General features: G+C 48.2%; 5 protein-coding genes and 1 non-coding gene across 6 annotated transcripts; 3 read left to right on the forward strand and 3 right to left on the reverse strand.

Moving 5' to 3' along the window:
- Positions 1 to 135: 135 nt before the first annotated feature.
- Positions 136 to 4,668, forward strand: B0H65DRAFT_498079 (uncharacterized protein). Its single transcript, XM_062827808.1, has 2 exons — positions 136 to 3,230; positions 3,283 to 4,668. Exons 1-2 carry the CDS (start codon positions 609 to 611, stop codon positions 4,498 to 4,500), a joined length of 3,840 nt encoding a protein of 1,279 aa, XP_062679403.1. The 5' UTR covers positions 136 to 608; the 3' UTR covers positions 4,501 to 4,668.
- Positions 4,669 to 5,255: 587 nt separating this feature from the next.
- Positions 5,256 to 5,327, reverse strand: B0H65DRAFT_t368. Its single transcript has one exon. It is a non-coding gene; the product is annotated as a tRNA-Glu (tRNA).
- Positions 5,328 to 6,865: 1,538 nt separating this feature from the next.
- B0H65DRAFT_510591 (uncharacterized protein) lies at positions 6,866 to 8,815 on the reverse strand (the record flags this gene model as incomplete). The annotated part of the gene is made up of 5 exons (XM_062828417.1): positions 6,866 to 6,955; positions 6,981 to 7,036; positions 7,167 to 7,275; positions 8,241 to 8,245; positions 8,671 to 8,815. 5 exons carry the CDS (start codon positions 8,813 to 8,815, stop codon positions 6,866 to 6,868), a joined length of 405 nt encoding a protein of 134 aa, XP_062679404.1.
- Positions 8,816 to 12,901: 4,086 nt separating this feature from the next.
- Positions 12,902 to 14,568, reverse strand: B0H65DRAFT_260001 (homeobox KN domain-containing protein). The gene is made up of 3 exons (XM_062822601.1): positions 14,522 to 14,568; positions 13,537 to 14,464; positions 12,902 to 13,475 (listed from the first exon to the last, which is right to left on the reverse strand). The coding sequence occupies exons 2-3, from the start codon at positions 14,312 to 14,314 to the stop codon at positions 13,069 to 13,071; spliced, it is 1,185 nt and encodes a 394-aa protein (XP_062679405.1). The 5' UTR covers positions 14,315 to 14,464; positions 14,522 to 14,568; the 3' UTR covers positions 12,902 to 13,068.
- A 1,623-nt stretch (positions 14,569 to 16,191) lies between these two features.
- Positions 16,192 to 16,961, forward strand: B0H65DRAFT_260078 (uncharacterized protein). The gene has a single exon (XM_062822602.1). The coding sequence runs from the start codon at positions 16,315 to 16,317 to the stop codon at positions 16,795 to 16,797; it is 483 nt and encodes a 160-aa protein (XP_062679406.1). The 5' UTR covers positions 16,192 to 16,314; the 3' UTR covers positions 16,798 to 16,961.
- Positions 16,962 to 22,150: 5,189 nt separating this feature from the next.
- B0H65DRAFT_550918 (uncharacterized protein) lies at positions 22,151 to 22,422 on the forward strand (the record flags this gene model as incomplete). The annotated part of the gene is made up of 2 exons (XM_062829771.1): positions 22,151 to 22,300; positions 22,363 to 22,422. The coding sequence occupies 2 exons, from the start codon at positions 22,151 to 22,153 to the stop codon at positions 22,420 to 22,422; spliced, it is 210 nt and encodes a 69-aa protein (XP_062679407.1).
- Positions 22,423 to 26,031: the final 3,609 nt, after the last annotated feature.

A 26,031-nucleotide genomic window follows, 5' to 3' on the forward strand; every position in this document is an offset into this window, starting at 1 on the left:
CGATACTGAAACCTGGAATTCGCAGAGAGAAGGTCAAGGTTTGGAGAGTCTACCCGTACCGTCCCGGCAGGCAAATGTCATAGGCTAGCCTGCCGCGACAGCACGGTGTGGGTTTCTGCGCCGGGACCTGGACGCATCTGATTGACGACCAGCGGGATCCGGTTCTCGACACAACGCGACGTGCACCTCTTCCTCCCATCTCAGCTTCCCATCAACCATTTTCCATAACGAACATCCCGACACATCGACTACGGGTATTTCCAGAACTACGAGCCCAGAACACACGCCATCCCCCGCGTCCACACAATCGCGTAGCTGCAAAACTGTTGCTCCCTTCCCTTTTTCTCTTCCGCCTTCTTTCTCCAATTTGTCGCCTGCACAGGAGCGCAATGCACCCCTCCTAAACTATCGCCAACAGTCACCATACTTCGAGCATACCATTACACCTACGACTCTACCCACCCAAGACCCAAGACTACCGATTGCCGAACCCGGACACGAATGCGAACGAGAACACATCTTCGACTCGCTATCCTCCTTCGCGCCTCCGTCCGTCTATAATATCCCCAAGCTGCGCGGCTCCAACAAGTTCTCACCAGTCATCCACAATGGCCTCAGCTGCCCTCAATGGCGCTGCCGCCAACGGCCGTGGCGTCTCCCCTGCCTCATCCGTGGGAGGCTCCAATGGCTTTCCCAAGAGCAAGCGCTTCACCGACATCCCCTCTACCATCGACATTCCCGTCCAAGACCAAGATGACGAAGCTGTCGAGATCGACCTCGAGGTCCTCGCCGATGACCCGACCGAGCTCTGCACCCTTTTCGAAATGGAAGGCGCCGCCCGGACATATTGGATGACAGTGTCCCTTGCCTACGCAAAACAGAAAAAGATCGACTTCGCCATCGAGATGCTCATCAAAGGAGCCAACGCCATGCAAGCCAACAACCCCAGAGAGAAGCTCAGCATTGTCACCGCCCTCTGCTGGATGTATTTGTGGAAAAGCAGGGAAGCTCCCAGGGTAGCCCCCGAGGGCGCCCTTGTTTCCGAAGCAAAGACCAAGGAATACTACCTCCAGCTCGCTACCCAGAGCCTCAACGAAGCTTCACGCATCAACCCAGCTTTCCCTCCACTCTTCCTGGCCCGTGGTGTCCTCCAGCTCCTGAGGGCGTCCCTCCAGCCACCATCGAAGGCTCCCGGAGCAGTCGACCCCGAAAAGACCGAGACCCTGCGCGCCGCCCTTAAATCTTTCGACGACGCCCTCCGGGTTTCCAGCGGCAAGAACATGCTTGCCGTCATTGGCAAGGCCCGCGCCCTCTTTTCGCTTGGCAGGTATGCCGACGCCTTGGCTGCCTATCAGGACGCCCTTGCCAGAGCCCCAGATCTCGTCGACCCCGACCCGCGAATTGGCATTGGCTGCTGTTTCTGGCAATTAGGATACAAGGATGACGCCAGGATCGCCTGGGAGCGAGCTCTCGAGATCAACGCCGAGTCCAAGGTCGGCAACATCCTCCTGGGTCTCTACTACCTCGACGCGAGCGGACACGTGCCCATCAACAGCCCGGAATTCATCAAGCTGTATAAGAAGGCTATGACCGAGTACACACAGAAGTCCTACAAGCTTGACAAAGATCTTCCCCTCACATGCGCCACATTTGCCAGCTATTTCCTTTCGCGGAAGCAGTTCGATCATGTGGAAGCTCTTGCCCACAAGGCCATCCAGTTTACTGATGTCAACGCTATTGCGAGCGATGGCTGGTACCTGCTCGCCCGCAAAGAACATTACGCCAATAACCTCGAGCGTGCCGCCGATTACTACCGCCGTGCGGATGATGCCCGAGGTGGCACTGAGCGCGGCTACCTGCCGGCCAAGTTTGGTGCGGCGCAGCTGTCCGTCATCAAGAACGACCTGGGTGAGGCCAAACTTCGCCTCGAGAAGATGATTCAGCAGTCTAAGAACTACGAAGCCATGATTCTGCTCGGCAACTTGTATGCCGAGGAGGTTTTCGCCAACCAGTTTGCTCCGGTCAAGGAGGATAAGTCCGCCGAGGCAAAGAAGGCCATCAGCCTGCTGGAGAGCGTCCGGACGGCGTGGAAGGATCCTAAGAAAAGCCTCGCGCCAGATGCCGCTGTGCTTCTCAACCTAGCCCGTCTCTACGAGACCGAGAACCCTGACAAGGCCCTCCAGTGCCTTCAGCAAGTCGAGCAGCTAGAGCTTGACCAGGTTTCCCAATCAGAGCGCCCGGATGAAGTTGAGGGTGAAGCCGCGATTAAGGCTGCGCTCCGGAGGTTCCTCCCGCCGCAGCTGCTGAACAACATCGGCTGCTTCTACTACCAGGAAGAAAAGCACGAGCTTGCGAGCGAACTATTTGAGGCTGCTCTCAGCTCCTGCATGAGAATTGGCGACAAGAACGACGACACTGACACCGACGCCTTGGTCACCACCATCAGCTTCAATCTTGGCCGTAGTTACGAGGCTCGTGGCATGTCTGAGAAGGCTGTTGAGGTGTATGAGGGCTTGCTGAAACGCCACGATGACTACACAGATGCCCGCACCAGGTTGGCCTACATCAAGCTTCGGAATAACCCTGGCACCAAGGAGGGCCCGGATGCAGTGGCCAAGTTGTACCAGGAGCACTCATCCGACCTTGAGGTGCGTGCTTTGTATGGCTGGTTTCTCGGCAAGCTTAGCTCCAGGAAGCGACCCAACAACATCGCCGAGGACCCAGAGCAACGCCATTACAAGCACACCCTGCAGAACTATGATAAGCATGACCGTTATGCTCTCGTTGGTATGGGCAATCTGCACCTTATTTCTGCTAGGGAGATGCGTCGCGAGACGGAGGCAGATAGGCAGAAGCGGAGTGCCGCCTACAGCCGTGCTGTTGAGTTCTTCGACAAGGCGCTCCAGTTGGATCCCAAGAATGCATATGCGGCTCAGGGAATCGCTATTGCACTTGTAGAGGACAAGAAGGACTACAAGGGGGCATTGCAGATCTTCATCAAGGTTCGCGAAACCATCAAGGACGTCCATGTATTTGTCAACTTGGGCCACATTTACGCCGAGTTGAAGCAGTTCACCAAGGCTATCGAAAGCTACGAGATCGCGCTCGGCAAGGAGGGCAAGGCAAAGGATGCCAACATTCTCTCATGCCTTGGCCGTACGTGGCTGAACAAGGGCCGCGCTGAGCGTAACTTGGACGCTTACAAGACAGCATTGGAGTATGCGCAGAAGGTACGTTGATTCGAACACCCAAGTTGAACGCAGTGACTAACGCCTTTCTCAGACCCTAGAAGTTGCCCCTGAACAGGTACACTTCAAGTTCAATGTCGCTTTTGTGCAGATCCAACTCGCCTCTTTCATCAACGGTTTGCCTGAACATCAGCGTACTTCCACCCAACTCGAGGAAGCTGCCTCCGGTCTCGAGTCCGCTATTACCGCCCTCGACGAGATCGCCGCCTCGGACCACCCACCTTATCCCAAGCACGATATCGAGCAGCGTGCCAACATGGCTCGCAACACTCAGCGTAAACAGCTCGAGCGTGCCCTCGCCTCCCAGCGGGACTACGAGTCGAAGAACAAGGAGAAGCTCCAGCTTGCACTCGAGCAGAGACAAGCAGCTCTCAAGAAGAAGGAGGAAGAGATCCGCAGGAAGGAGGAAGAGGAGCGCGAGCGCCAAGAGAAGATCAAGCGCGAGAGAGAGGAGATCGCCGCCCGCGACCGCAAGCTAGCGGAGCAGAGAGTCGAGGAAGACCGACAGCGTAGGGAGGCCGAGATGACCACCGACAGCGAGACCGGCGAGAAGATCAAGAGACAAAAGATCAAGAAGGCCAGCAGCACGCCTGCCAAGCGCGAGAGAGGTGGCGAGGAGCGGGAGCGGAAGGGCCGTGCTCAGAGGAAGAAGAAGACGAGCCGGAGGGACCGAGACGACGACGATAGTGACGGCTCGGGCTCGGATGCCGAAGAGGGCGGCAGGAAGAGCAGGCCACCCAAGAAGAAGCAGAGGCTTACCAGCAGGAAGACTGAGCCTACTGGCAAGTACAAGAGTGCCGAAATCGTGGTCGACAGCGACGAGAGCGACGAGCCTGGCATGGAGATGGATGCTCTCGAGAGGGCTGAAAGGGCCCTGGAGAAGAAGCAGAAACGCAGCCACTCGCCCCGTAGTGGAGGGGAGTACGATGATGACGAGGATGAGCAGTCAAGGAGGGGCAGGAGCCGGTCAGAGGAGAGTGCTGATCGGATGGACGTTGATGATTCCAGGGTCGATGCTGGTGGTGACGATGAAGAGGACGAGGCCACTGTCTCAGCAAGACGCCAGAACAAGCGATCGAGAAGAGGCAGGATTCTGGACGATGATGACGATGAGGATGAGGATGAGGGTGGAGCGGCGGCGGAGGCAGATGCGGAAGAAGGTGGTGACAAGGAAGAAGCGAAGGAGGCGGCTGGCTCGCCTGCTGCTTCTCCGGCCAAGGCTGATGCTTCCATGGCTGATGATGAAGAATAAAAGGTCGAGCGGGCTGTAGTAGTGTGAACAAAATTTTGAGAATGCTTAAAGGGAGTTTATGGGAGAAGAGCTGTTCCACGTTTACTTGCATTATGGCACCGCTGGTGTTGATTTGTATATTTTAGAGGTAGTAAAATGGTCATGGACAATGGCGTAATAAGTTTCTTGAATTTTGCCGGTTGTTCGTCAAAGTCCCATTATGTCTTGTTGCCTTCACTGTCGTCATCAGTGTCTCGTAAGATGTTCACAGGCCCAAGGTCAACGGAGGTTCGAATGATCAGATGGGAACATGAAGGTCACAGAGGCGGGTTTTAAAAGGGAATCAAGCAATACATGAACAAAGGTGCTGGTTTGTCAAGGAGCCGGTTTCCCCTTTCTCCTTTCTGCTATGCTAGGTGGTCGTGTCTTCGACATTGAGCTCATGTCGGAAACTCGATCGCAAATAATTCTCTGGGCCTAAACAACTCTACGTTTCTGCCACATGAAGTTTGCTTTTAATTTTTCGTTCATTATCGTTAATACACATTTGACTTCTCAATACCGGCACACTTGAAACCCCTGGACAATCAATCAATCAGTCAGGAAAATGAAGCTGTAAAGTGAAGTACCTCAAAAAAAAAAAAAGCCGTGTATGTCGTCAGTCAGTCAGTTTCAATAAGGAAAAAAAGAAGAGAGGAAGAAGTCGAGAGATACGTTGCACTCAATCGACGAAGATTACGAATGGTAACTGAGGTGACAAAAAGCGAAAAAGGTAACTCCGGTACGGGGAATCGAACCCCGAGCTTCGCGGTGAAAACGCGATATGTTAACCGTTACACTATACCGGATCTTATTGTTATTTTAAGCTTGCACTTTAGCTCATATTTGGGCGTGACCTTTGCCCCACTCTTCCGCGTTAAATGCTTTGTCTGTTATGCGCCCAAAACATTTTCCGGCTTCTGTACAAGAAATACCCAATATGCACGCACTGGGCGGCTCTCAGCGACTTCTATTTTGTCGAGGACTGTCTTGGCAAACAAAGTCCGTACACCATGTTGAAAGGGATTACCGAAGAAACTCGGGAAACTCAGAAACGAGCTTCCCCCACAAATTACTCTTTCAAGCGCCGATATGTCAGCAGTCCTGTCTGGTGCAAGTCCGACGAGACGCACGCAGGTTATAGTGCTGGGCAATGTTTGGGCCTTTTCACTAACAACGCGGCACTGTCCGCGACCTGATGTACGTTGAGCCCAACTTGCGACGACCAGCCTTAAACAAGGCTCACTTCCTCCCATTCCTGACGATTCCCGGCCATTCGAAACATGCCATCAAGTATGAAAGTTACGAAACCGCACCTTTCCTTCTATTTCTTACCTTAGAATTATCGACCGCTGCCACGCGAATCTGTCACCGGCGGCCATCATGCAGCAAACGGTCTTCTTCCTCCTTCGTAGCAGCATCAACCTATTGGGGCGTGGCAAAGTAGAGGTTTGTGTGTACCAAAAGTCCGTCAATACTGTCAATGGCAGGGCCGTCTAGCGCATTGCGGCTTTCGTTGCCATCTTCTGGTCATGGGCATGACCGAGTGTCAGTCGACAACCTCCGTGACCTACCACGGTGACAACGAACTACCTCTACTGTGTACGTTTGGAGCGAAATTCAAGGGACGACATCACCCGTTTGAAGTGATGGAATACTGTGGTCGGGCGAAACTGGAACTCCGGGGGCCGGAACAATACACGACTTCTTCTACCGAGAACGAGATCCAACTAAGACAGACGGGCACTGGCGGGGTCATACAAGACATTTTTTTCTTCCCAGGCTTACTTTACATTATTGGGGGCTATTGGGACAGAAAATAAGAAGGCGACGGCGGCAGAATTGGCGGTGTGCTCAAGGAAGGAAGGTTTCGCCGCCGTGAGTTCCCGACCATCAGCGTTTTTACCACGAGGATCCCAGTTTGTGATTCTCTTCTTTGTCTGACGAGAAGCGGCGCAGACAGAAAAGAAGGCAAATGGTTGTTGTTGCACCAGAGAAGCCTATCATCGTGGGGCGTGGGCGTGGACGTGTGTCCATGATGAAGCAGCAGCCAGCTGATCTGCGTAAGAATGCCGGGACTGTCACTGCACGACCACCAAAACGGCATTGGGAACCAGGGCTACCAGGGTTATCACAAGGAAAGCTCATAGGATGGAGTCTTGGGTTTGGGTACCGCTTGCCTCAAACCTGTCCGAACACCGCGTGTGTGCGGATATCTTCTCCATAAACTGTCCGCAGGACCTTCCCAGAGACGTTCGGAGAGATCTAGAACTAATCCGCAACTCCCGGCTCCGAGATCTCCGACACACTCCCCCGCGCACCTGATTGGCTCTAGACCCCTCTGTCGTCAAGCGAGACAAGCGTCATGCTTCTTTCCTTCCCTCAATCTCATCAACGCAGTACACGCCTCAAGTTTTTCGATTTGCTTGCGCGAGATCTTGCCACTCCATTCGTTGTGATACCCTGACGCAGCAGGACAGAACAGTCCATAACAGGCCCCGTCCGCAGCTTCCAGATTCTCAAGGGCAAACATCCAAACACACCTATTCTTGGGGGGTTACGACACCAGAGACACACATCACGGCACAACACGACACGACAATCTTGCTGCTGCTACTACTAGTGCTGCTGCTAATGCCGCTTCTGACTGACGCTGCTGTCACCCATCCGATCGTCTGGTGGCACAGATCTCCAACAAAGGTGTCTGTCTGTCCTTGTCCCGGCGCAGCGCATGCTCGTCTCGGCAACAAAAAGATGCTGGGATAATCCATTTTCGGCCATATGCCAGTGAAACAAGCGGTTCCCGATTGACAGACCGCTTGTTCTGTCATCATGCTGGTGGTGGCAGCTACGGAGAGCAGCAGCAGCGCGGCGCGGGGAGAGGGACTCGGGTGTGTGTGGGAAAGAAAAGAACCACCGGGTCTCTGAACGTTACCTACCGCCCACAGGGAGACAGTGAGAGAGGTGGGAAAACACGACGGAGGGATGTGAATGAGTGAGTGACACTTCCCACGCGCGGATTGGCTTTTGTTGGCTTGGGTTGGGTTTCGGGGATCCATCTCTCGCTCTGTTCTGACCTCCAAATCCACCTCGGGCGGCGCTTGGAGGGAAACGCAAAAAACTGAGACATTGATCCATGCTGGAAGCCTTCCGTTGCTCGGGCTGCCCAGGCCGGGCTTGTCTTCCCTCTTTTCCCCTTCCTCGGTGTCTTTCTGGTCTTGTCTGTCTGAGGAATGAGGTACGTATGGGCTGGGCTGGGGTAGGTAAGCAACAAGATTCCCATTCCATCAAACCCAAAATCATCCATCCATCCACTCAGTGGACATGGATGGCCAGCACAGGCCAGCATTTTTCATGTCTTGTTTCTTTTCCCCGCCTCTCTATGCTTAATCACTACCTAGACAACTTGTGAGAAACAGGCAGGCAGGTGTCACAAGATACGTCTGTCCAAGATAACTGTCAGATTGTGCCGGCGAGGCAGCTGAGGCAGGGCAGGGCAGACAGACAGGCTTCTGACCGCAACTTGTCAGTCTGTCAAGTCAAGTCAAGTCAAGTCAAGTCAAGTCAAGTCAGATCAGGTCAAGTCAGATCAGGTCAGTCAGTTCTCAACTCTCACAAGATCCCAAATAATGACTGACAGAGAATTCCCGAGATTTGACTTGACTTTCCCTGTCCCTCTTGTCTTGAGTGTCAGCACGAGGGTTCTAGTATGGTAACCTGACCTGTACTGTACCGACATTACGAGAGGTAAATGCAGAGCAGGCGATGCACAAGGAGTGCCTCGACAAAAGTGCAGCTGCAAAGCCTGCAATTGTCAACACAACTGAGAACAGCAGGCCAGAAGCCGCTATTACGTAGAGGTAGGTACCTTGATGCTTAGCCACAGCTCAGGTCTCCGTGTTATCCGTTCTTGGTGCTCGGTACTCTTTCCTCTCCTGTGTCTTTGTGCTTTTTTGCTGTTTGTGAGAGGGACCTGCCTAGGGATCTGTATCGGGCTGGTGGGGGCCGACAAATGGACAATGCATTTTTGTCGGCTGTCGCTATCTGCGAGATTCCGCAGTGATCGCTCTCTCAGTCACTCACTCGTTCGTTCGCTCGCTCGGGTACTCGCAAAAACGGTCCGGTTCCTTGACCGCCTCTCTTGTTGGGTACTCAAAAGGCATCTGATTGTTGTCGTGCTGCGTTCCCTCAGGCTCTGCTGGCCTCTTGGCTTCGCACATTTTAATCTATTTTGTGTCTCGTATGCCTTTATCGTCCTGCATTTTCGGATCTGCTCTTGTGCTCCAGCCGCTGGCATGATGGGCAATTGTTGGCATACCGTGGATGGTCTGTCTGTCTGTCTGTCTGTCTGTCTGTCTGTCTGTCTCTTTGTGTCAACGTATATGTGTGGTTGTGTGTGTTACCAACCAGCCAGCCAGATATGCAAATCTGACATGGGTACCCCTTTCTAGTACCAGCCTTTTGGAAGGAAAGTTAATGGCAAAGCAGGAGGGGGAGGAGGGGGAGGAGGAAAAGGCATGTTTATGTAGGGTATCATGCCGTAGCACGGGAACGGCATACCGACATATGTTGGCGAGTTGACGATATCTGGTTGGATGAGGGGCAGGGGTTTGGATAGGCAGGAAGCATGGTTTGGTGAAGCCGAGGACGAGAACCAAAGAAGGCATGACGGGTCGAGGCTGGGGTGGCGGGGGGGTTCACCGACACGCGCTGGGAGCTCTGTGCCTGCCTTTCGAATATTGTATTTTTTCGTTTACCGATGGCGAAGTTCAACAAAAAGACTGCAGACCACCGACAATCCGAGAGTTCGGCTACCATTGACACCCTTTAGGGAGTGGGGTGGTCGCGGGGAGAGAGCATAAGCCCAACGTGTGTTTAAAGCAAAGGTTACGCACCCAGAGCCCGCTCGCATACCTCTACGTGTTGCTTTCATCAAAGAAGCAACTGACAAAACCATAGGCCAAATGTCGGTGGTTGTCGGAACTCGTCAGGGTGGGGACAGAGGTGCTTCAAAGCCGACACTTATGGGACGAATGAAGAAAAAGGGCTTGTTCGACGAGGAAAAAGGGACCAGCGACAGTGACGGAGCACGCCACAGCATGAGGGGGAAAAGCGCGGGCATCGCCGGGTTACGGACCCGAAGATTCGAGTTGGGAAGCAAGAAAGGTACAACTCGTGTGCATGTTGAAGGTTGGAAAGGAGATCGCCGAAGGAGGGCTTCGGGCCTGAGCTTCTTGGATTGGCTGAGAGGGGATGAAAACGATTGATGGCTCCAAGAGAGAGCCGCTCGGGACCAAAGAACGATAGCTATGATGGTGGGTTATGTTTCGGAATTCGGGAGCTTGAGCACACCCCTTTTTTTCCCCTCTTTCAAATGAGGCGTCCGAGGCAGTCGTGGTTTGCATGGCAGATACAGTAATAGTCAAAAAATACTGTCCCCCCCCACCCCCATGCATCTGCATCAACCTTCCGCCCCGCTATTTCTTTTGCATCTACCTTTTCTTCAACCCTTTGCAACTCCGTCAATTCCCGGCCAAAATGGCTGATTTAAGCCAGGTTTTGACCGGAAATGCCCGGACTTCACGAAGGTATAGGAAAGATTTAACTGAGCCCGAATGCGCAGCCATTATCGCATTGCAAAATGCTAGTGTTTTATGTCATTAATTCGCCTAGTAATTTAATTGTAGTATTAAGACTATTACTAGAATCTCAAAACGCTTTCAAAACTACCAAACTCTCAAAGCACTCCTAGGAAGGGGAAGAAAAGAGAAATTAATACTAATAGAGAAGCGATACATTCGTCGGATGGTCAAAAGGAACCCTTGAATGAATTGGAGAGCCCTTATTAACGATTGCGGCGTCATCGTTACTAAGAATACTATCCGGAAGATTTTGGACAAAGATTATCGTCGAAAATAGCTTTCAATGAAGAGAATCCCCCTTCCTAAAGCCGATGCTAGAAAAAGACTTTTTTACGCTAGAAAATTCCGCTTTTAAAGAAGTATTCTTAAGGAGGTAAGTTTTTTTTTTCCTTAATTCATTCTCACTTTATATTAACTATAATGTTAGGCAAATTATTCTAATGAATGTTGGGTCTAAAATGCCCCTAATTAGCCTGATAATTAGGTATTTCGAAGGCTTTAAGATAAATTCAAGCCCGGATTAATTAATTTTAAGACTTATGTTAAGTTTTCTATTATTTTAATAGTTCGGAGGATGATTTGGAAAGGAGGACGTTCAAATCTCGTTATTATAGACTATAATCCTTAATTTCTAAGAAATAGGTATTCTTCCAACTCCTATATCGATGTTCTAAAGTAAGAATTAGTCCCTTATTATCGCCCGGGTACTTTTTTTCTCTAAGATAACGTTAGAATTTATATTTCGAGGGTTACTAAGGACTAGTTGGAGAGCTATGGCATTTAGTATATAAAGCACCCCACTCACAACCTCAATCTCAATCCCATCGAGTACGTCTAGAATAGAGTAAAGAAGATATTGAAAAAAGAGTTTCTAGAGCTTCATTTATTAATAGAGAATGAGGAGAATAAGCGCCGGGTTGGAGAGATACTTCTTGACATTTAGAATCAAATTCCCTAAGACTTCATTAATAGTTTAGTGGATTCAATGTTAAAACGCCTCGAAGCGGTTAGAAAGAACAAAGGTTAGTATACCAAATACTAAAGGAAATTTCTACCTTTCATTTACAGTTAAAAGCTTTAAGAAATATCTAGTTTTGGTGGCAGAATGCACTCTTGAAGGATGGTAATAAATGCCATGCATTTGAATATGTTGGGGGGGGGGGGACAGCATTTTTTGATCATAAGTTTATGTATGGGTGATGTAAGTGAGGATTGATGCATGCAGATATTCTGTACCCAATGTCCGGTGGGCGGAAGGCACTAAGCATTATACCGTATAACCCTGTATAACCAACACTTTTTATTATATTTTGGGAGTATTTGGCTTAACTACCTAGCTTTTCCGTGTTTTTTACTTTAAAAAGTTAATTGTATTGATGATATTGAAGAGAGATATTGTTGTTATCTTTACTTCTTTTCCCTATAATCTATAATGAAATCGTGTTGAAAAATAAAATAAAAAACGAATTATTTATCATGGTAATGAAAGAATATAATATCATAATAAGAGGAAAATAATAGTGGCAATAATGACAAGATGCTAAAAAGTATTCATCAAAGGAAAAAAAAAAGGAAATTTCACTTCTTATTCATCATTTGCTTTCAAATCTACGAAACTATTCGGACGCATGAATATCTGTATGTGCAGCTATGCAAGCCATAGAAGCACATCGGACATACAAAATGATGCGAGTTTATGCATAGAGGTAGATGGGTATGGTAAACACCGAGAAGAGCGCCCCTCGACCCATCAGATGATGTCTAGATGTCCTCTGTTTTCCCGCCAGCTGTCCGTGACAGCTGCCCCCCTTCCCCGCCCCCTCGGATCTACCAGACACAAGAAAGAATAGAACATGAACTGGGGCAGGTATCAATGAACTCCCCGCCATGGGGCAACAGGCATAATGGCGAGGAGCAGTTTCCGATGCCAGACATGGATGGAATCTGTGCAAGGTTCGACGTGTTCGGTTTCGATGCATCTACCCATCATCCATGTGATCCAACCCAGTAACCCACAAACCCGCAAACCATTCATTCATTCATTCACAACAGACGAACAATCCTCATTCATGGTCCAGCCCAGTCCAGTCCAGCCGCCCACACTTGCCCACACTCGTACACATACACCTTAGCCAGATCCTTGCTCGGTTTGACGCTTTTGTACCCCCAAGGCCCAAATACTCCCCTTAATGCATGTCTTGACGTCCGACATCTGGGGTGGCCTGGGTGGGCTTGGTCCTTGACGAATGTCTTACATACACCGGCAGCAGTAACAGATCCCAGGCCCATGGCCCATGTAGGGTAGGGTAGGGACTAGAAGATGCCCGTCACTTTTTTTTTTTTTTTACTAGCTAGAATTAAGTACTTACTGTTACGGGCAATTCTTGACTTGACTTGTTCGTACACAGTGAGTTTGCGGGTTCGAAAACACTGGCCCGGGTTTTGTACTACCTGAACTGCCTGCTGTCTACCTACCTTCCTACCTGAATTGTCTACATTCCTACCTGCTTGCCTGACTGTCCTTATCCACGAAGAAGTATGGAGGATGGAAAACATGAAGCGGTAACATGACATTGACGAACGAATCACTCATGGAGAAGATCAACCGAGATGTTGTAAAAAAGTGTGTTGATCATCGGGTCGTCAGAGACGACGGGGGCGCCGCTTCCTAGCCCTGATGGATATCTATCCAAAGCCAAAATGCCAAATGCGCTGTGAATGACCCTAGGGTATACCCTGCCACCCAAAAATGCCATCCTGAAGAGGGATAGGCAAAAAAGAAAGAAAAGGAAGAACCAAATGACCTTTTCCCATGCTCCTAATGCTGTCCGAAACTCCTTCATCCCGTTAAACATGCCCAAGTACAGATCCGAGAAAAGTGGCTGAGATGGCAATGGCCCCAGAAGATTCAAATGCTTGCATGGTGCCCATGCCCATGCCCATGCCCGTAGCTCTGATAACGAGGATCCATCTCATAAGACTCGGTGCTCTCACGGCTGCTGTAATCAAGGACGCCGCTGTCGCTCATGGGGGCGGCATACTGTGGAGGCCGGACGTCCCCCTCAGATTCCGGGTGGTTGAGAAGGTTGCTAATGGACGGCTCGGCACTGGTGCTGCGGCGGCTGGGCACGCCACGGCCTGGGCCCGAGCGGCTATAGTGTCTCGTGTGGGAAACCGAAACCGGTCGAGTTCGGCGGGCGATGGGTGATGAGTTGGGACGATAATGCTTCGCGGCCTCGGTTTCGGCCTTGGCCTGTTCGATGAGGAGCGGGACTTTGCGGCGACGGGCGTTGATGAACCAGTTCGAAATCTGGTCTGAAAAGGAAACAGAGTCAGTAAAGAGGTAGCTAGATGATATGCCGTCGAATTGTCTTACTCATCTGCATATTTGTTTCTCTCATCATTTTCTGCTTTTCATCCTCGGTCGGATAAGGATGATTTAGATGACCGTACAGCCAAGCGTACAACTTCTCCGTGACCTCCTTGGGAAGATTGCCACGTCTCTTATTCTTGCCCCCATCGCCGCCCCGAGGGCTTACCGCAGAATCAGATTGGCTCCCCCAAGGATGAGGATGGCGCGGGCGCTCGCTGTGGGCACGCTGCTCGTAGGGGTTCTGCTGGGGTCTGGGTTGAGGGTAAGCCCCGTGACGGTGTTCCGGTAGGGGGTAGTAGGAATCTTGAGGATACCCGTGAGGAGGGTAGCTATCCTGACGGTATACGGGCTGATGTTGGCCGTACTGAGGGTAGCCACGCTGTGGCTCGCCGTGTTGATGATGATCGTTGTATTGAGCAAAAGCGTCCGACAGTGGCAGACGCGGAAGCGGGCCATCGAGATAGGGTCGTGATCCGGAATTTTGGTGGCCATAACTATGTTGCGAAAAGACATTGATGCTGGGGCTGGAGCCCGTGGTTGGCAGACGATCAGTGGTGTATCCGTGAGAGTTTCCACCATCGATGATCTCTTTGTGCGCCTGAGATTGCCGGCGGCCGTAGTCCATGTCCAGATGATCAAAATCCGGAATAATGGAGCGGATGGGTGGCAGTGCTGAGCCGGGAGACGGAAGCGACCGCGGGTCGCTCTGTGAGCTACTCACGTTCAAGCCATGCATTTTCTGGGGCTGGTGGTGCGGTGGATGATAGAATGATGTTGCCATCTTGGCTGAAGTAAAAAAATGTCGAGTTGAGAAAACAATAGTCTCGGGGAACGTTGTGATGTTGTCTTGTCAGATATCAGGCGCCCGTTAGACACGAAGGTAGTGTTTCTGTGAGGAATGGACGACTAGTGGCAACGAAGCCTGCGTGTGCTAACACTCGGTTTGTCAGTTTTATTTATCTTGACCGTTTTGTCAGAGGCACATTACCTTTGGTCTTTGATGTTGACGGAAGAGCGGACTCGAGGGTGCTTGTAGGACAATATGGCACAGTGAAGAGTGATGAGGAGTGAAGGAAAATGGCTTTCTGGCGGGTATGGATATTTTATAAGATTGAAAAAACAGAAGCCGGATGTAAACATTCGGAGTTGTTGATATTGATGTGTGCTATGTCGAGTTCGGACGGTGTAGAAACTAGAACGTCTCGGAGCTGCAAGATGAGGACTCTGTTGCTTTAATATGTTGTTCCGGGTTGATGTGGGCAGATATGTTGAATGCACTTGCTGCAGGACGCCTTTGGATTGCAAGTTGTGCCTTCTGTTGCCTTTGATGCGTTATTCGGAGTGGTGTTCTGCGGTTTCCCACTGAGCCTCTTTCCGGCGGTTATGAGAGGGCGCGCGTGTCCGGTACAGGCTTGTATATAGAATATGATGCAAACCTCGAGATTGTAAATCTGGATGGAAATGTAGGCGGCTGCAATGTCCTTCGTGATATGTATCTCTGGACGGAAGGCGCCCAGTAGGCTCGTTGTCAAGAGTCCCCCGGCATGTCGAGCCCACGGCTCATAACGAAGGAAAGAGAAAAAAAAGGTGAAAGCCGGGGATGGTTTTGTGGACAATAGACGGACGACATGGACAGGGCCCCAACACTGTCGCCTCGGCATAACGCAACCTCTCTCAAGTGTTATGTTAAAGACATATGGTATGGTATCGTAACGGGTCCGTACAGTCTTGCTAGGGTGTCATAATACAAGTAATTACGTATCATGGCGCATGGTTTCCACTTGGCTGAGATGTCAACGCCGGTGCATGCACCTACCGGACAAGGGGTAAGGAGCACGCACGGCCCAAGGTACAGTGGTACCTTAGGTCGGTACGTACCAAAGCAGGTCGCTACATAGGTACCCACGTCCCCGTCATCCCCAAGGAGCAACTTGCATCTTCACCTTTCTCCCTCACATGTCAACGACCGTGTCAACGGTCCAAGCCTCCGACACCTTCCTATGATATAGTAGCTTCCTTTCCCCGAAACATGCCTCTATCCATCCACCTTCCGATAACAATAACACATTCTTGCCGCATCTGATATCCTTCATCATACAGGCACCCGCAGACCCAAGACCGAGGTTTACGGAGAGAGAAAGGGTTTCCAAAGTGCAAACACGTCACAGCTTCGGCCGGGAAGCCATGCTGTGCACGCGTGTATCGCCGAGGGGAGATGCCGCCGGCGTGCCGTCCCGCACCCTGTCGAACTTGTTTAGGTGGTCTTTCGAGCTTTTATATGGCACCGGAAATCCGAGGAATGCACATCATTAAGAATCACCCAGATCTGCTAGCGCGTTCAAAACCGTGGGTTGAAATCCAGCTCAACGAAGCTCCCGCAGTCTTCCAAGTTGATGAGTCTCCGGATTTTTCCTTTCTCATGATGAAAATGGTATCAACCGGCGTTGTTTGGTTGATTCCATCACGACAAACACATGACGGATCTGGACACACTGCAGACCCGGCATCCACCGCAGACGCAATCCTACGTCGCTGACCAGCTGGCGGCGTACTTGATCACGGCATCGACGGCAGAAACTTGATTGACTTAAGCTGATGTGGTTCTTGTTCATAAACCGGAAAATGAGGAGACTTCGGTGATGGAGGGGACGATCAGACTTCATCCGTCGCCGCCGGCTCGGGGGATCTTTGCTACCACGAACGAACCTTTGGTGACTTCAGTTACGACATTGTCCGATCACAGGCCTGTTCGAATGCCCAAGGTCGAAGCGCGAAGGTGCCATGGGCTATGGCTCTTCCTCTGGCTTCTTCGTTCTCACCTCCGGAAGGTGCGCAGGTGCGGGCCTCACTTTCTTCGTTCTGCTCGCTAGGCTGGATTCAAGGTGCTGCAGTATCTGCATGTGGTTAAGTAAAAACAGAGTTCTCGATGACCACCTTGAGAAAAAGCAGAAACCCGTGATCACTGCAATCGTAAGGAGTTATGCACACCAACGATATTACCAGTTCCAGTTCCAAGCATCCCAAGGGCAAGGCTGCAGGAAACCTCAGCAAAATGAGAAAAATAACTTTCTTCTCACAGTCCGATTTTCATTCGCCTTTGCCCAACCGGACCTATTTCCGGCAATTTGCCAGGGCACTGTCAGGCCTGTCAGGCTACCTGGCTATCAAATACCAGCAATTAGACTTGAAGCAAGTGAGGTAGCATCCGGAGCGGGCTCCGTCCAGATCGCAATTACGTACCCTTACGTACAGGCAGGGGACTAACCTCATCCAAAATTACCTCGGCGCCTCGACACCAGAGGAAAAGAAGCAAAATAAAATCAGAAATAATTGCCAGGAGCCCTCAAGAATCGTGACTCAAAACTGTTCAGTCGTCACCGCTGACTCAGCGGATAACTCCAAAACGTCGAATTAGCCCTCATTCAATAGGTAACGTCCCAACTCTCTGGACCAACCAAAGCAGGCCCCAGGGCGCTGGATGTCTGTAACAAACCCCTGGAGCAACCCCCGGGTGGACGGATGCACGGGGCCGGGGTGCGGGAAAGGTTGTTGAAGAAGAGACAATCCAGCCAAGAAGGAAAACGGACGTGGTTCACCAGTCTCGGAACCGAATGACCCCCAAGGACTCTTTACAGTTACCCGTCTCCCGTCCACTGTTCGACAAGCCAAGCAACCTTATTTGCCCGGATAGGGACGGAACTCGAATGGAATGTGTGTTTGCTCTCTGTTTCGCTGAGCTGAGCACGGTAATACCTGAGGAACCATCATGGCGTAAATCAGACGGCGGGATATTGGACGAAGAAGGCAACTTGCTCGCTGGGGCTTCCCATCTTTGCGACGTCGTGAAGGATCGCGGCAACGATACTGACCGGTGAACTGGCATGCGAGCGGATTTAATGAACCGCTCCTCATCTCCTCAAAGAGACGCCTTTATACTGGCGCGGCAGTATCCTCTGTTCGTCCCATCGGCCTATCATGATACCTGCTGCAGCAGTGAGTGTCAAAGATCTCCGAAGGACACGACACTCGCAGGAAAAATCGGATCGGATCGGGAACAAGGCAGACAGACAACCCAGCCAGACCGGACCACCACCGGCCCTCTCTCTCGTCTTCTCACCAACCAAGAAGTAGTCCGCCGGACACATACACAGAAAACTGACACTGCAGGAGTGACAGTGACAACGGTGACAGTGACACAGCAAGGCTCGTGGCCGCCGCCGCCTTCTCCGCCGCCGCCACCACCACTACCAGTAGCAGACTTCCTTCGTTCGTTCGTCGAGAACCCTTCTCAAGCTTTGCCAGAAAACGGGTGAGCTGTTGTGAATCTGACATCCACATCTTTGACGTGCCAGCACACCCCCTTCACGTTGCACGATCGTCAGCATCCCTATGGTGCGGGAGATCTCCGATGCCTTGTATACGCACTTTTTGTACCCGGGTCCGTATGCGAGCCAGACTGCCCAAGGCTTTTGCCGGCCACTTGTTGAAGCGCTCCCAGCTGCCCGCCAAACGTCATCGGTCCATGAGCGCACTGAATTGGCGGTGAACACACATCTTTCAAAGCTCGGCGACATGCTGGGTTCCTGCAGTGGCAACATGATCCCGTACGTATGATGGCCACGAACGATACGGTCTCGAACGAGGGAGACAGCAGCTATGGAAGCCTCAGTTATCGAAACCGCGATCGGCAATGAACCGCCTGGCGACAACCAGCATTTGGTTCGGTAACTCAGTGCGGAACTTCCGCTTCGAGTGGCCGACATCATAGCTTCAACAGAAACATCATGAAAAAACCAGCGCCACACACTCAAGCTATCGCAGGACTGCTTTTCTCCCTAAGCAAATCCATCCGGATTCGTCCATGTACATTTTCGTGAAAAGGAAACACGAAGTCCCCTTAGCGGCAGAAACCCGCAAAGCATCTGTCGATACCCACGATGGCGTACCCAGTGACAGGCAAGGGGTTACATATGTCAGGCACGCACACACACCGAAAAGAGGTTCTATATGGTTCGCCCACCGAAGGCCCGTCAGGCATATATGTTTCTGTGTGTGGAATCGTGGGATCGCGGGATCGGGATACGGTTGGTTTCTGCATGGAGGCTCAGCAACGGTTTTGCTTGCCTCCTTCCGTTCCTTCATGTGTGTGCTGGCGTTGCCGCTAGTGATGTGTGCTAGGTCAAATGGGAGAAAAGATAATGATCCGTGATCCGATCCATCAAGAGAGCTTCCAGCTTTCTTCGGAAGATTTTCATCCCCACGCTGGAAGGCAAGGTGGGATTGAATGGAAGCCCTTTCGTTGCTTCCGTTCGGGAATAAGGCATGCTGCCAATGCTGCCCCCCACGCAAAGTAGGTCTTATAAGTGGCCGCCTCGCAAGATGTCGAGGAATGGAAAGAGAAAGAGGACGAGAATGACATCGATGGCAGAAACAGAAGACAGGTCAACCATTCTGGAGGAAAGGGCAATGACGATAGGTGGGTCGAGCCCGCTTCCGAGGATCGCCATAGGAAAACCCCCAAGCTGCAGGGGTTTCTGGATCGGGTGCTGCTGTCAAGGCCATCATGACATGATACTACTGTGTAAGTAGACGTGAAGCGTCCAGCCAACCAAACAGAGAGGGAACATGTGCTGTGTACACAGTACACACAGTCCAGGGGCATCTATCCGGAGGATGGAAACCAAAACGCTCCGTTTCGCTGTCGAGTACCTTACCCGACCAACCCACATCCAGGAGCCCTGGTAGAGAGCACGGCGCATGCGAATACTGTGTTGTATGTCAGAGCGACCCAACGCCGCGGGAACACAATATTTTCTTGTCGGAGTGCCAAACCAACTTTGCGGTAGACACACGTTGTCAAGTTTGGTGAACCGGGTCCATGCTGGGCAAGTACCACAGAGAAACGTAACTTCTGGGCAGAAATCGCCTTGTTGGAACGGTTTACGACTGGCTCCCTGGTTGCGAAACTAACGAGGTCCAGTCTTCACGAGACGTTCCGTTCTTCTTTCCTGGTTACAAAACGGTTAGCCGCGTATACTAAACATGGAGCAATCAGTTGGGGCAGAGGTGATACGAGAGGCATGCGGCGCTCTCTTCCGTCCTAGCACGAATGCAACGGCAACCGCCTTTCCTGGTCGATACAAGATTTTGGACCCTGGGAGTCCACGGGCGTCCACGGGCCCAACCCGTACCTTGGCCAGACGATTTTCCTCTCATGTGCACACAAGAATCCGTCTTGTCCACCCTTTTGTGTGTCCCAAGCGCAGAGAACCGTTTGGATGATTCCATGTCGGAGGAACCGTTCTCGAGTTTCAGCCGTTCCCAAACAGCTCTCGCTGCCTTGGCTTGTTCAACGTCGGTTTGCAGATTATACGATGCTACACAGACACACAGGTGAGAAGCTTTGTCCCCCCGACGAGCCATGGAAGCTTTTGTGTGTTCGTCGTCGAAGGATGGCTGGACTGGGCCCCATTTGGAAACCTTGTGCGTCCCCAAAGAGAAAGCGTTTTGTGACAGTCTGTCATTGATGTGTCAGTCACACGAACGGTGCTGTCGGACACTCGGAGATCTGGACCTGCCTGCTTGCCTACCTGCCATATCTGCCTTCTTTCACATATCTGCGGTGAGGCGCCAACGGCTTGCATGCAGTTTTCCATAGCAGCTTTACGCAGATTGCTTTGACCGTTCTGGGCTCGGCTCTGGGCTGGGTGTCGTTGTTCAACCCCCTACTGGAATGACACGGCAATCACCGTGTACACTCACTGACAACCTGTCCATCGCCCCCTTTCCCCCGTCTACCAGGCCCGCCTCCGTTGTTCCCAAAGGTTTCTGGCGTCTACATGGTATAAACAGGCCGATGTCCATTGTTGCGCGCGTTGAGTGTTCGGTTTCCGGCTGATTGTTTCCCAAGGTATGGTACCTCACATCATGCCATACGGAACGACGAACTGCTTTCCTAGACTAAGAAGGGCTTAGCTTTTTACTCTAATCTAATATCAAGGAGATTGTCAAGGGGTGATAGTTGATGATCAACGATCGCTGGCCCAGGAGCGCTGGAATGTGAATCAGCAATAGTTGCGCTCCACTGCCTGACCATAGCCCGTAAGCTTACCTTGCCTCATTATCATGGTAAACAAGAATACACAAAGGCGCTGTTTCTAATCCTCAGGGGATGCCACCTAGAAAATGCATCTGGCCGTCAACGTGACAATGGGAGGAGTGAGCATAGTGGTAAAGGAGGTCTGACCTAACGCGAACGCAAGCAATATCAGACCGCACACCTTCAGCAACGACTAAAGTCTAGCCAGGTGTAAGCCCAAACCATTATGGAAACAACTTGAGGGTGTAACGTTGAACGTTCTTCGGACATGCTGCCTTGTTGTTTGATCTTGATTTGGTTACCTTTTCCTCCGGCAGCCCAATTGGGTGAACCACATGTTTGACGGTGTGTGTATCTTTTCCAACCAGACATTCAGAGGTTTCGTTCTGACCGAAGTGATTCCGAGTCAAGGTAGGTATATCAGCGACATAATGTTTTGGACTTGTTTCTGAAACTAGGTTAACGGGTCTCGCTTCCATAAACATGATGACGGTAATCCCAGGGACGGGAAAAAGTTCACACGTCAGGTTGTGATACCCGGTGAGCAGTAATACGCACCAGTACGAGCAGGTACAGTACGGGATGCTCCGTACGAACACACTAGTATTGGTACCGGTATACGTCTTACTACCGACAGGCGGATATCTAGCATCGCATGGCCTAGCGAGCGGGACGTTACGACCCTGCTAGCAGTCTACTGCGTGCTACTTGCCCTAATAAGGCCTTGACGTGCCTCTGACCGATAATGACACAGGGAAGGAGGTTGTTGATCGTACCATGGATTCGTCATCCAACATGGGGGTGCTATCCTTCGTGATGGCTGCCGTCGCATTCCGATCAGTACCTACAGCAGAGGTTATATTAGCGGGAAGGAGGCTATACTAAGCAAAAATTTTCCACCCTTGGTAGGTGTCAGGGAGGTAATCAAGGTTACCTTGGCTGATCCTCGACTTGTATAGGCGAAAGTTACAGACAGCTAACGGCTTGATGGTTCGTTCAGTGGGTGTGAACATGGCTGCATGGGTATTGGGAGCCCGGCACAAGAGGCAAGATGACAGGTTCTCCCAGTGATGATTGATTGCGTCTGCTGGCTGTCATGTTTGACAAGTGACAGGCGCCAAGATCTTGCAAAGATACCCTTACGCAGCCAATGTGCTACCCTGTCTCCCTGTCAGTATCTCCTGTACCAGTGGGCATGAACAGGGCTCAGGTGCGGAAGTGTGAACCGTTTTCAGATGTCCTGGCCCGAAATCTCCCTCCACACTCATGTGGGCGTGTGGGGATGGGACATGACATGCTGGTTGGACATGAATCTGTCGTTTCCTTTTCATGCTCTCATTGTTCCCTCTCTCATCTTTTTTGCGCGGTACTTGTTTGGGTCGTTGGTTGCCGCATCGATGTCTCCTCGAGCTCGGTTCTTTCCGCAACTGACAGCTAACCGGTCGTTGCGACTGGCTCAGCTCGGTGAACCATTGGATGCGATCCGAAGACGAACGGAACCAATGACCGAAGGACGAAATGGCACCTCTGCTTGGGCCATGGTTCCCCACTGACAGCCGAGGTCTCGAACAGGGTCTTGGCGAGGGACTTGAAGGTTATCTGATGAACCGGGGTCAGCCAGCATCAGACATGAGCGATATGAGACCAGGGCAAAGGGAGGAGCAAAAGGTGGGCCCGGCAACTCGACGTGCTCGAGAGCTCGACACTGACAGCAACAGCACTTACAGTAGGGATCCCTGGACTCCCCCGGAAGGAGAAACATGGCGCCGCCCAACTGTTCAGAGCCCTAAATTTAAGAGTGCTATTTGGCGCCACTCTTACTAATTCGCTCTAAAATTGCTGGAAAATCTGGGCTCTGAAATTTATGCCCCCACTTTCGATTTTGAGCTAATTAAATAACGCAAATCCTTTTAAAAATGTCTAAATTAATTTGAAACTTAAAAGGGCCTTGAATTGACCTTCTAAATTAGAAATTTTATTATTTTATATATTTTTTACAATACATAATAACCCCTATCGTTAACCTCAATCGACCTTAATCAACCAAATTAACTACTATACCCTCGTTTAATGTCGTATAATATTAATAACAACTATAACGTCGTCGCAAGAGGGCTATACAAGTAGCCGTAATACTTTATATAACTAGATTTATACCCTAGGTACCACTAATCTCTATAAATATAAATAAAAATTTATAAATAACAATATACAACCTTCTTTATAAATATAAAAGTCGCTTCTAATCCCTATTACATATAACACCGCATACGTTCAACGGGTTAATAATATAATTCGATACTTATATAGAACTATTATTAAGTTCAAAAACTATAATATACAAGAAGGTTATCGTCTTTCTTTTTATTATAACATAAAGCATTACCTTTTATATAATCGCATACATATTAAATTTAAATTTATAAATAACATATAAATTAATAAATATCTAATATAATATAGGAAGGAACTTTACCTCTAACCTCTACCTTAGAATATTTTATAAGGTTTTTAATACCTATTTAATACTATATTAGAAGAAAATCCGCTTACCCAAGCCCGAAACCCCTCCTAAAATCGAAATTAATCCTAAACTATTCCCCTACTTTATAAAAGTTTTAAGAGCTCTCAATAATTCGTACTTTAATATAAGGGTTTCAGCTAAATAATAAAGACTATAACGTAACCGAAAAGGAAATATTTCTATAAACGTATTATTAATATATAACTTTTTTAATCGGATTACGTACGTACTTTTTAATTAGAAAGGGTCTATTAACGATATAAAGGTATTTAATATAGTATTTAACGTTAAATTTAATATCTTTAAAGGGTATATATACTTCACTAATACCAATTATAATAATAATTTAAAATTTCCCGTACCCTACTATAAGGTATAATATTATTTAATAAAAACTATTAGAACGGGGTTAAAACTAGCTAACTATAAAGAATTATTTAAGTTATATTATTTTTAAACTTATATTATAATCGAAAAGAATATTAATCGGTTAAAAAATATATTTAGGATTTATTACATATCACTCTCGTTACCACTAGAAATTTATATCGAAATAATATACATTACTATAGTATTATTAAATTAAATCTTAAAATAAAATAAATCTAATAATCTACTATTTAACGTAATAGAGGCGGAGAATATTTCGGATCCAGAGCGACGCGAAACTATAACGGAAAAATATACTTTTATCGGCTATAATATAGAGGATTAAGAAAAATAAGGAGGAATTAATAGTCAAATAAATTAATATCGCAACCGCCTTATAAAGAGGATATAGTGCAATTATTATAAAGAATTGGAAAAGAAGAGAAAAATATAAAGGGAGAGATATAAAATAGAATAGAAAGGAGAGGAGGGGAAGTTTGTAATCGAGTATTTAACTTTAAAAATTTCGAAATATTTAAATTTGAAATATAATAATATATTTATTATATTTAACATATTAATTAATATTAGCGCCGTCTATATAATTTTAGCGACCCGTATCCTTAATCGAAGGTATTTATAGAATTATTTGTATTATTTATAAAAATGCCTCAATTTTAATACAAACTAAATATATTAATTTAATTCAGTCTAGCGATTAAAATAACTAATTTTTTATATATATACAATTTTTTTTTAATATTAATATTTTAATACGAAGAAAAATAATGAAAATTAAATCCGGGGTAAATCCTACTTCCCGCTCCCTCCCGTCTATAGGAATTTTATATATATAAGCAAATTACTATAGTACACTATAATATAGCGTATTTATAAATTTAAATTATCTAAGCATAGGGTATTTAAATATAGAATTAAATCGACTAAACTTTTATTAAATATATTTAAGTCCTCCTCTTACAATTATAAGGCGGGTAAACTCTCCTCCTCCTCCTTTTTATTTTTAATACTTAACTTTTTCTTTAAAATTCTAAAATATACTTCCTTTATATTCTTTGAAATAATTACGAAATAATACGCCTTCGATTTTAATTCCTCCTATTCGTATGATATATAAATATCAATATTAAAATAGATTTTAACTTCTTAATCTTTTTTAAATATTACGACCGCCTTCGCTATCTACTTATATATAACGACCTCCTTATAACGCTCTGCTAACGAAATCGTATTAATAAAATATTTAAAATTCTTACTAATAACTTTATTATTATTCTTCCTTTTCTTCTTCTTAGGGTTAATTCACGAAACGGTTCTTTTCTTACCGTCGTATATATAGGTAGGGATTACGAATTTATTTTCGAAATCCTTATTATTCGAATTATAGAATATATTTATAAGAGGAATTTTTCAGCGGGATAGGAGTACGCCCAATATTAAAGTATAGGATCCGGTCGTATCCTAGTTATTAAAAAAGGCCTCCTTTATAAAATTATATTATAAAAATATTCTAATTCAACATTATATACACTTTCTATAATTCTATTATACTACTAACAAATATACCCAACCAATTTAAATTAATTAAATTAACCTCTAAGAAGGAGTCCCAAATAAATTCTTTAATAATATATAACTTTATCTCTTCATTGTAACCGAAGTCGGATTAACTAACGAAGCCAGCGAATACCTACTAAATATACTACTTACGCTTAAAATAATTAATTTTATTACGTATTTATATAATATTAAATTCAATACCGTATTTTTCGTATAAAGTATTTATAATATTATTATATACCGTCTTTTTATATCTACTTTAATTAGTAAAATTATCGTCGACAACCTCTTTAAACTTCCTCAATAAAATCTTCTCTTATACTTCGGTCTATTACTATACCTTCTTATATGCCCTCTTCTTAATAATAATATATAAAATACTCAGTTAAGAAGTAATAAACTAGCTAACTTATATAGATAGTAATTAATTAGCCATTTCGTTAATCGGTATTAAAGATATAAAAGAAGGTATAAAAGAGGGTTATATTAATTATAGGCATATAAATACGATATGTGTGTAAAAATTTCAGACTCTACGATTATAGGGCACCAAACGGCACTCTGAAATTCCGCTCTGAACATGAACAGGGTAGAGTTCAAAATTTCGGCATTTACCGCTAAAATCCAGTTTAGAGAGGTCCGTACAGTTCCTCTAAATGGACATTTCAGAGTGAGGCGTTCAGAGGCCCATTTCAGAGCATCCAAACACGCCCTAAACGACGCGAAGGTCGCCGATGTCAACGGACCCTGCCAGCCAACGACGTTGCCGAGCTAGGTACGAATCAGGTTACCACGTCTCCGCCTACCCCAGGTGCCCGCGACGCCTGAAGCTCGGGCCACCCATCAAAGCCATACACCACGACCACGGCACGACGGCGGCGCAAATTGACAGACGGACTGACAACACCCCAAAGCCCCAAACGGC

This window comes from Neurospora tetraspora, assembly GCF_033439725.1.
Source record: "Neurospora tetraspora strain CBS 560.94 chromosome Unknown B0H65scaffold_6, whole genome shotgun sequence".
NCBI lineage: Eukaryota > Fungi > Ascomycota > Sordariomycetes > Sordariales > Sordariaceae > Neurospora > Neurospora tetraspora.